Source organism: Entamoeba dispar, genomic scaffold (assembly GCF_000209125.1).
Source record: "Entamoeba dispar SAW760 scf_1105229461679 genomic scaffold, whole genome shotgun sequence".
Taxonomy (NCBI): Eukaryota; Evosea; order Mastigamoebida; family Endamoebidae; genus Entamoeba; species Entamoeba dispar.
In genome coordinates this window covers 14,873-23,650 of record NW_001854813.1, presented here as the reverse complement: position 1 = coordinate 23,650, position 8,778 = coordinate 14,873, and the positions used below count along the sequence as shown (strand labels likewise).

At 26.3% G+C, this 8,778-nt stretch overlaps 9 protein-coding genes across 9 annotated transcripts in view, besides 11 other annotated features; 5 read left to right on the top strand and 4 right to left on the bottom strand.

Annotated features, from left to right (window-relative positions):
* The window catches only part of EDI_216630 (3-ketoacyl-CoA synthase, putative), a gene marked incomplete at both ends in the record, with an annotated part of 930 nt that extends 894 nt beyond the window's left edge, over nt 1-36 (top strand). The window contains one exon of the mRNA XM_001733390.1: nt 1-36. This exon is cut by the window's left edge and continues 894 nt beyond it. Coding sequence (XP_001733442.1) covers nt 1-36 — 36 coding nt within the window.
* A 58-nt stretch (nt 37-94) lies between these two features.
* Nucleotides 95-156: a microsatellite.
* Nucleotides 157-216: 60 nt separating this feature from the next.
* Nucleotides 217-948, bottom strand: EDI_216620 (uncharacterized protein; the record flags this gene model as incomplete). Its single annotated transcript, XM_001738739.1, has 1 exon — nt 217-948. One exon carries the CDS (start codon nt 946-948, stop codon nt 217-219), a length of 732 nt encoding a protein of 243 aa, XP_001738791.1.
* A 34-nt stretch (nt 949-982) lies between these two features.
* Nucleotides 983-1,006: a sequence feature (AT_rich).
* A 310-nt stretch (nt 1,007-1,316) lies between these two features.
* Nucleotides 1,317-1,470: a sequence feature (AT_rich).
* Nucleotides 1,471-1,724: 254 nt separating this feature from the next.
* Nucleotides 1,725-1,849: a sequence feature (AT_rich).
* A 320-nt stretch (nt 1,850-2,169) lies between these two features.
* EDI_216610 (uncharacterized protein) lies at nt 2,170-3,339 on the top strand (the record flags this gene model as incomplete). The annotated part of the gene is made up of 1 exon (XM_001738738.1): nt 2,170-3,339. The coding sequence occupies one exon, from the start codon at nt 2,170-2,172 to the stop codon at nt 3,337-3,339; it is 1,170 nt and encodes a 389-aa protein (XP_001738790.1).
* Nucleotides 3,340-3,370: 31 nt separating this feature from the next.
* On the bottom strand, nt 3,371-4,300 carry EDI_216600 (uncharacterized protein; the record flags this gene model as incomplete). The annotated part of the gene is made up of 1 exon (XM_001738737.1): nt 3,371-4,300. One exon carries the CDS (start codon nt 4,298-4,300, stop codon nt 3,371-3,373), a length of 930 nt encoding a protein of 309 aa, XP_001738789.1.
* Nucleotides 4,299-4,347: a sequence feature (AT_rich).
* An 11-nt stretch (nt 4,348-4,358) lies between these two features.
* Nucleotides 4,359-4,470: a repeat region.
* An 8-nt stretch (nt 4,471-4,478) lies between these two features.
* Nucleotides 4,479-4,533: a sequence feature (AT_rich).
* EDI_216590 (uncharacterized protein) lies at nt 4,527-5,046 on the bottom strand (the record flags this gene model as incomplete). The annotated part of the gene is made up of 3 exons (XM_001738736.1): nt 4,527-4,670; nt 4,723-4,829; nt 4,884-5,046. 3 exons carry the CDS (start codon nt 5,044-5,046, stop codon nt 4,527-4,529), a joined length of 414 nt encoding a protein of 137 aa, XP_001738788.1.
* Nucleotides 5,047-5,089: 43 nt separating this feature from the next.
* Nucleotides 5,090-5,132: a microsatellite.
* A 325-nt stretch (nt 5,133-5,457) lies between these two features.
* EDI_216580 (restnol dehydrogenase, putative) lies at nt 5,458-6,165 on the top strand (the record flags this gene model as incomplete). The annotated part of the gene is made up of 1 exon (XM_001738735.1): nt 5,458-6,165. One exon carries the CDS (start codon nt 5,458-5,460, stop codon nt 6,163-6,165), a length of 708 nt encoding a protein of 235 aa, XP_001738787.1.
* Nucleotides 6,166-6,218: 53 nt separating this feature from the next.
* EDI_216570 (peptidase T, putative) lies at nt 6,219-7,424 on the bottom strand (the record flags this gene model as incomplete). The annotated part of the gene is made up of 1 exon (XM_001738734.1): nt 6,219-7,424. One exon carries the CDS (start codon nt 7,422-7,424, stop codon nt 6,219-6,221), a length of 1,206 nt encoding a protein of 401 aa, XP_001738786.1.
* Nucleotides 7,425-7,434: 10 nt separating this feature from the next.
* Nucleotides 7,435-7,469: a sequence feature (AT_rich).
* A 59-nt stretch (nt 7,470-7,528) lies between these two features.
* Nucleotides 7,529-7,590: a sequence feature (AT_rich).
* A 329-nt stretch (nt 7,591-7,919) lies between these two features.
* EDI_216560 (uncharacterized protein) lies at nt 7,920-8,731 on the top strand (the record flags this gene model as incomplete). Its single annotated transcript, XM_001738733.1, has 2 exons — nt 7,920-7,992; nt 8,040-8,731. 2 exons carry the CDS (start codon nt 7,920-7,922, stop codon nt 8,729-8,731), a joined length of 765 nt encoding a protein of 254 aa, XP_001738785.1.
* Nucleotides 8,584-8,615: a sequence feature (AT_rich).
* Nucleotides 8,732-8,762: 31 nt separating the features above from the next.
* EDI_216450 (uncharacterized protein) overlaps nt 8,763-8,778 on the top strand; it is a gene marked incomplete at both ends in the record, with an annotated part of 618 nt that continues 602 nt past the window's right edge. Inside the window, one exon of the mRNA XM_001733389.1 lies at nt 8,763-8,778. This exon is cut by the window's right edge and continues 602 nt beyond it. Within this exon, the coding sequence (XP_001733441.1) occupies nt 8,763-8,778 (16 nt within the window).

The following is an 8,778-nucleotide window of genomic DNA, read 5'->3' as shown; positions in this document are numbered from 1 at the left end:
TTGCCAACTGTGCTTTACGTCCATTCTCTCTTTTAGTATTAGTATTAAGAACAAGGACTGGTGCGTTCATTCAATTTCCCTTCTGATATTTGAGTTCATTTCCTCTCTTTTATTATTCTTTTTTATTTCTTTTCTATTTTTTTATTATTTTTCTCTAACTCTAATAAAAACCTGAACTTTTTTGAAATCAAAATAACAATTATTACTTTAAAAATGTTATTCAGATTGTATATATCGTTGAATATTGAAATGATTATATTTCTTCATAACCTCTCTTTCTACAAAAGATACTCCAAATCCTCTATAAAATATTTCTATCATAACAGTAACGTCTGGGTCTTTTAAATTTACTTTCCATTCTTTTGGCATCAAATCAGCTACATTTTTAATAACTATATCTCTACTATAATTTGAATTATGACGACAATTATATGAAATAGCAAAAGTGTTATAATTTTCTCTATGAATCTCATTTAATAATTCTTTTACTGATTTGAGAAGTTTTTCCATAGAAGATGCCATATCAACTTTCTGTAAAGGTACAATTTTTTGTGTTTCTTTCATTACTATCCTTTCTTTCTTTGCTCCATCAAATAATTGTGAAACAACTTGAATCGCATCATAAGGTACTTCACAATACAACATACATTCAACACCTGTTTCATAAATAAAATTCTTTTTCTTTAATGCTTCTAATTCTTTTGCTAGTTGTTGGTCAACATCATCTTTTTCTTCATGTCTAATTGTACTATCTTCAAAATTTTTGTTTTCATCTTCTACTAAAAATCTGTCTAATAAGTCATTAACTTCTTTTTTACTTCCACGTTCTCTTTTAAGGTTATGACTAATAAGTAATCCAATTTTGTTGTCATAACGTTGTTGTATTTCATTAATTTCTTTCAGAGCGAAATAAGACTTTTTGCCTTTTCTTCCTATCATGTCATTCATTCCTCATCTTTTCCAGTCAACTTTTCATTATCAGAAATATAATTTTAATAAATTATAACAAAACTATATCTTCGATTTCATTAAATCTAAAAAAACCCTAAAAGAATAACTTGAATACCAAAGTAAACATAAAATGACTAAAGGAACCAGTTGTAGAGGTACTAGACACAATAAAACTCATATTCTTTGCAAAAGATGCGGAAAAAGATCATGGCATTTACAAAAACAAAGATGTGCTTCATGTGGATATCCAGATGCTAAAATGAGACAATATGCATGGGGATACAAAGCTCTTAGAAGAAGAACCCAAGGAACTGGAAGAATGAGACATTTGAAAATCGCTTTAAAAAGAACAACTAAAGCCTAAGTAATTAAAATGATAAAGATTTTTTTTTATAACATTTTCTTTAAGGTATTTTGTTTTTATTAAAAAAAATTAAGAATTACTTGTTTATTAAGATAAATAGAAATTAACTTAATAAATGAGTTTTGTTAATAAATAGTTTAAATTACAATAATTAACTGAAGTATTTTTTTGTGTTGTAATGAAAGTAATAATTATAAAATCTAAGGTGTGTCATTGATAGTTATAAAAAGTAGATCAATGCATTGAGCAAAAAGATTCATTTAGATTTTGTTCAAGATTGTTCAATAAGAATTGTGATAGTAGAATAGAATAAAAATAATAAGAATATTGAATAAGGGTTAAAAGATCTTATTAATTTATTCCTTAAATAGAAATAATTTATTTATAAAGGTAAAATAAAGAGTTCTTCAATTTTTGTTTATTTTAAATTATTTAATAACAGAATATTTTGATAGTTAATAAAATAAAAATAATACTTGAAATAATTTTTATTTCTTTTAATTGAAATTCTATTGTTTTATTAAATAATTTTTTGAGAATAGAAGGAAATGATTCAAGTTACTATTCTAGGTAATTAGTGATTTTAATAAGTGTTTAGTTGATGTTAAAAGTGATCATTATTTTATAAACTACTCAGGATCACTTTTTCCTATTTATGAGGGTTTAGAGTATACCTCAGGATTTATTTTTCAATTATTTGAGTTAATGAAGAATTCATAATTTTTGATTGAAACAAAACAACCTTCACAGTTTTATGTATCAATAATAATGTTATAGATAACTGAAATAAAGAGAAGAAATAATAAAAGTTAGTATAAATTTTCAGTGAACTAAAAAGGTAGTTTATTATTAATATGGAAGAAGGAATGTGCCGTGTAGACACACTAATCAAAAATGCTATGAAAAAGATTGTTGATTATGAAGAACAAAGAAAAGAGGCTGAGTTAATGAAAACATATGAATTAATGAAATATGAGTCATTAGAAAAAGAAGATGAACATAATAAAAATTTAATAATTGAGGTACTACGTCAAAGTATCAATAGAAATGATATAAGTCTTGTGAAGTTAAAGAAATGGAAAGATTTAACTATTGAACTTTTTAAGAAAATTGAACGACTTGAAAAAGAAGAGAATGAAAGAAAAGAAGAAAACAAGATATCAATGACAAAAGTATTAGACTCTAAGAATATTCATCATGAACTTATTACTAAGAGAAGAGGCTCTTTTATTAAACGAGTTAGCTCACCACGATCTCTTATTAAAGTGAAAGAATTAAATAAAAAAAGACAAAGCAAACGTTTTGAAGAAATTAATAGTCAGTCAATAGACCATCATTTAGTGTTTTGTAATAATGAGACAGCAAAAACAATTTCACTAAAACGAAGAAGTACTGGACAAATGGGAATAAATAATCAAATTGCAAATATTTCAACAGAACTTCTTTTAAGTGAAGAAAAAGTTATAAAAAAAGAAGGAGAATATAATGAAAGTATTAATGAAGAAATGACAGTTCAAATGATTACAACTTCTCCAAATGATTTAGAAGTTATTGAAAATACAATTAAGAATTGGATTCCTAATATTAATAGAATGAATTGTATTATTGATGATGATATCAATGAACAATGGGACAGAAATATTTGTGAAAAGATTCAACAGTTACAGGAATTTTATATTATTTTTATTGATGGATATCAATTTTGTATTGGATTCTATTTTTCTATTCAGTCAGTTAAAGAATGGGAGTGGATAGTTGTTGGACAAAATTCTTTTGCTTTTATGGGCCAAAGCCCAAACACAATTTATAGATGTCCAAGAAAAGAAAACACTTGTTTATCTGTTTGTTTTTATAATAATTATGGTACAATTATTTCTGTTGGATCTCCATATAAACCAATCCACTTTAACAAATCAAATCACTTATCAATGTTATCTGATTTCACTGATTATTTTTCTTCTCCAACTTCATTAATTACTCCCTCTTTACGGTTAAAAAGAATGTTAGTTTATTCAATAAATTAATTAACTAGTTGTATTTTATAATTTTAAAAAGTTATTCAATTATAACTACTCCTTCTTGAAAACCACCAAGACTTTTTAATTTTTCTTCATCTTTTTCTTTAAATGTTTTATTACTTCTTGGATGTTGAACTCCTTTTGAAACTGCTTTTTTATCAATGACTAAATCATTACCTCTTCTTGATAAATAAGGATGTTTAATATAACGTACTTCAATTGTTTTTTTATCCCATGCAAATACTTCTCTGTCTTTAATTCCTGGATATAAGTCAACAATAATAATTTCTTCATTACCTTCAGAGTCATATAGTGGTACCAATTTTTGACATCCATTCATTGCTTCTTCAATGGAAATGTATAATTTATACATTGGCTCAGGTTTTAAGTTTTCATTTTTAGATTTGCCTTGAACAGCATTACCATTTTGATTACCTGTTGTATCCTGAATACTACTTCGTTGGTAACTCTCAATGCTAGAACTTTCACAAGTTTGTGAGGAACACATATCATCATTATGGATTTGTTTAGTTTTTTTTGAAATTTCTTTCACCAGATTTTGTGCACGTTGGTTTTGACCAATGAGGTTTTTAATTTGTTGTGATTGCGTTGACACAATAAGAAGAAGTTCCTTTACAGAGGAACTAACTGTGTTTGTTCTTTGCATCTCATTATTGACTCGCTTTAGTGCGTGTTCTACTGAATCAAATATACAGGATACAGACTCGTGTATTTTCGTTTTGTCATTAGACATATTAGCTTTATCCACCACTTTGCTAACCAAACTTTCCATTTGAGATAAATCTGATATTTTATTTTGAGAAGTAGTTCTTTCAGTATTTTTAGAGTTATTATTAGTTTTTGACAACCATGTGCGAAGAAGTCTGAATAAAATAGTACTAATAGCCCCAATTACAATACCAGCAAAAAGAACAGATATATTGATAATTAGTTGTTGTTGTTCCATTTATTAATTTATTTTAAAGTTCTTTTTTAAAAAGTTATTAAAATAAACATCATTTAAAAAAAAAAAAAGATAACTATTAGATATATCTGCAACTGGTTCTTCATACTGAGAGGTTATTACCTCAGTTTCTTAAACACATTCTACTCCTATCATAGAGTTCCTTTCCAACAAAGTTGTCTTAATTAAAATAAATGCAATTTAAATAAAACAAATAAAAAAAAAATAATTAATTTGGAATTAAAACAACTTTTTGAGTTTTTGAATTGAGTTTAACTTTCAACTTAGAACTAGAAAGAGATGACAAATCACTTGGTTTTATTTTTTCTTGTTTATCAAATTCATGAGAAAGAATTTCATTTTTTGATATGTTCTAGTTATTTATTCATTAAATCAATCTAATAACTTTAAGAAAAAGAACAAACAATACAATCAACCCATTTTTTTGCTAATTCAGCAGATGGGGCAATAAATTCAATTATTGATTGGTGGTTTTGAAAAGAATATTTAATTGCAAATTGGTTTGGTTTTGCTATTTGTGTTATTTTATATATCTCATTAAAAAACAATAAAAGTATTCACAAACTCTTATGTAATGCAATCATTTTGATATCAATTATAAAAAATATTTGTTGATCAGTTTTTTCATTACTATGTGATGAAAGGATATTGTCTATTAATTTCCATTGTTGTGGTTTGGTAAATGTAAATGAATTACTTGTATTTCTGTATTGTAATAATCCCTCCATTTTTCTTATCTTACTTTACACAAAGTTTTGAAGTTTTTTGTCTAAAATAAAAAAATAAAAAAAGGGTGAAAAAAAAAAAAAAGAAAGTCTTATATTTTGTGATTAAAATGTGGAACTAATATACACTAATTGTTTGTTTCAGTGTTTCTTAATAAAGTTGGAACTAATAAATCTAAATCAAATAATGCTAACATTCATAATTGGTATTGTAGTAATAATTGTTCTTACGTATTACATTTATATGTATTGCCGAGGAGGGGTAAATATTAATTTTCCAGACCTTACTGATAAAGTAGTTGTAGTAACAGGAACAAATAGGGGAATTGGATATGAAACATAAGAGCATTAGCTAAACTAAATGCTACTATTGTGTGTTGTTGTAGACATGAAGAAGCACAAATTCGAGTAAACATGATTATTGGTAAAGAAACAAAAAATAATAAATTAGAATTTGTTAAATGTGATTTGATGGATTTAAATTGTGTTAAGAAAGCAGCACAATATATCATTACTAAATACCATAAAGTTGATATTCTTATTACTAACGCTGGTATTATGTGTTGTCCTTATACTCTTTCTAAACAAAATCTTGAATGTCAGATGGCTACAAATCATATTGCACATGCTGCTTTCATTAATTATTTAATTCCTGCATTAAAAGAATCAGAAAAACCAAGAGTTGTTGCTGTTTCTTCATTAGCACATTTATTTACGAGCAATAAATCACTTGATCTTGTTGGTAAAAAAGAAAATTATCAACGGGCTTTTAGATATTTTGAATCTAAATTAGCTATTGGAATGTTTATTCACCAATTTGCTAAAGAACATCCAGATATTATTGCTGTTCATCTTCATCCTGGACTTGTTTATTCTAATCTCTGGAGGTATTGGTGTCCATGGTTAATGTGGTTTGTTTCCCCATTCTTTAAAATTTTCTGGAAAACACCAGAAGAAGCATGTCAAACTACTCTTCATTGTGCTCTTGCTGATGACATCAAAACAGGAGCATATTATGCAGATTGCAAAATTGCTAAACATAATCCAATTATTGATAATGGTATTCTTTGTCAGAAGTTGTACAAAGAAACTCTTGATTTGATTGAGTCTAACACCCAATAATTGAAAATTTTATTTCTTTTTTATTCTATCTAATTGAGTAATTCAAAATTAAATTAGAATAATTGAACTAAATGACCAATAACTTCAACTCCTTTATTGATTGCTTTTACTGGAATGAATTCTCTTCTTGAATGAAAATTCATTCCTCCAGCAAACATATTAATACAAGGAAGTCCTTTTTCACTTAGATGTGAACAATCAGCACCACCTCTCATATACTGTTTCTTTGCTTCAACCCCAGATAATTTCATTGCTTGAATTAATTTATCTACAAGAAGATTATCTGGAAGATAACGTTTCATATTACGATATTGTTCAGTAAATTTTAAATCAAAAGATGATTTTGTATATTTTCTTTTTAAGAATGAAATTTGATCTTTCATTAACTGAATAAAGAATTCCATTTCATTAACTTTGAATGATCTTACTATAAAACGAGCATGTGCTTTTATTACAGATCCACTCATTTCAGTACAAAGAATATATCCTTCATCTTCTTTTGTTGTTTCAGGTCGTTTACTAATTGGAAGGCTAGTATAAAATTGAGATAAAATAAATCCAGCATCTTCCATTATATTATAGGCTTCTCCAGGATGAACTTCATATCCATTAATAGTTAATTCAGCTCCAAATGCATTAAATCCTTCATCGTTATAAGTTCCTAATTCATCTCCATCAATTGAATAGGCATAGTCAAGATGAAGATCCTCTATAGAAACATGGTCACAACTTTCTCCTATTTCTTCATCTGGTGTAAAAATGATCATTATTCTTGGATGTGGAATATTATCTTTTACAATTTTATGGAGTGTTCCCATTAAAATAGCAACACCAGATTTATCATCAGCACCTAATAATGTATCTCCAGATGATGTGATAATTTCATCTCCACCATACTTTTTAATATCTTCTTTACTAATAACTGTTCCAGAAGGTAAAACTAAATCAGAAGTTACTTCAGTTGGTAATTGATGAATTAATGGTTTCACACCTTCTCCAGAAGCTTCTGGAGAAGTATCAATATGTGCAAAGAATCCAATCGATTGTTTAGAACCATTTGTTGCAGGTAATTCAGCCTTTAAAATACAATTTTTTTCGTCAAAAATGAATGGCACATTTAATTCTTTTAAATCATCTTGAAGTTGTTTTTGCATGTCAAATTGACAGAGTGTTGAGGGAGTAACATGTGTTGAATCATTGCTTTGACTATTTATGGTGACGTATTTAAGGAATTTTTGAACAGCATAAGAGTCAGTCATTTTTGAAAAGATTTATATTAATAATTTTAAGTTCTTTTATATTTTCTTCTATTTTTTCACTATCTTATCATGACATAAAAGTAATGTTCAACTTAAAGTTATTGAAAAAAATTAACATAAAAATCAAAAATTTTGTTATTAAAATAATGTTTTATAAAGTAAAATTGATAATTCAAAGATGAAACTAATTCATAAGAAATCTATTTTAAGGTTAATGAATTTTACTAAAAAGTACTCGAAGATAAAAAGAAAAAGATTTTTATGTAACTTTGGTGATATACATTACCAAAAACATAGAATAATACAAACAAAAAATAACCCTAAAATGTTGATTTGTGAGAAGGGAAAAAGAGAAAGAATAAGGGAAATATTTATTGTATATATTCCATAAGAAAATTGAAGTATTTTTTAAAAAGACCTTTCACATAAAATAAAAACACGAAGATTTATAAAAAAGAAAAAATTAATTTTGTAGATCTTTTATCAAATTTCAATATGACTGAGCCGAATCACATGTGTATTGCGACAACGATGTGTCCTAAATGTCGAGAGTTATTATGTGAAGAATGTTTAATGAAAGGAATAAAAGAAAATAAATGTTGTTATAAATGTAAGCAATCACTTACATAGAAGAAATTAAATTGAAAAGAAGAGGATCTACTATGATTCATACTACTGACTTTAGTAATTCAGATAAACTTCCACCATTAAGTGCTAAAATTGGTAATATACCAAAAGTTTCATCTGCTATTTCACCATTATTATCACCAGGAAGAAGTTTATCATTAAGTTCTAATGATTCATCATTAGCGGCAAGTGAAGATTCATTTGTATTAGAATATAAAAGTTCTGAAAAGAAAACAAATTCATCAGTTCCAAGTTCAAGTTATGGAGAAAGTGTTGAAAGTCAAAATTCAACAGGGAAAAGTTCATGGGTTGAAAGTGAAAAAGATTATAATCCTCATAATAACGCAAATATGTTTGATTTACCAACAACAGATGAATATATTACTTTTACTAAAGAAAGTGGTAGTAATGCAAAAATAATTCAATATGCAACATTAGAAAAATGTCTTCAATTTATTACTTCAAAAAATTGTGAAGATAGTTATTTTACACAATGTTTTGTTTATTCATTTAAATTAATAACTACAACTACAAAATTATTACAATTATTAATTATTTTATTTAGTCCAAATAAACCAAGTGATATGTTATGGAATGATTTTATTCAAAATATTATTATTCCAACACGTACACGTATATTAGCATTAGTAAAAATGTTAATTCAAGTTTTTCCAAAATGATTTAAAGAAGAACAAAATCAAGAAGCAATTAATGATCTTATTCAACT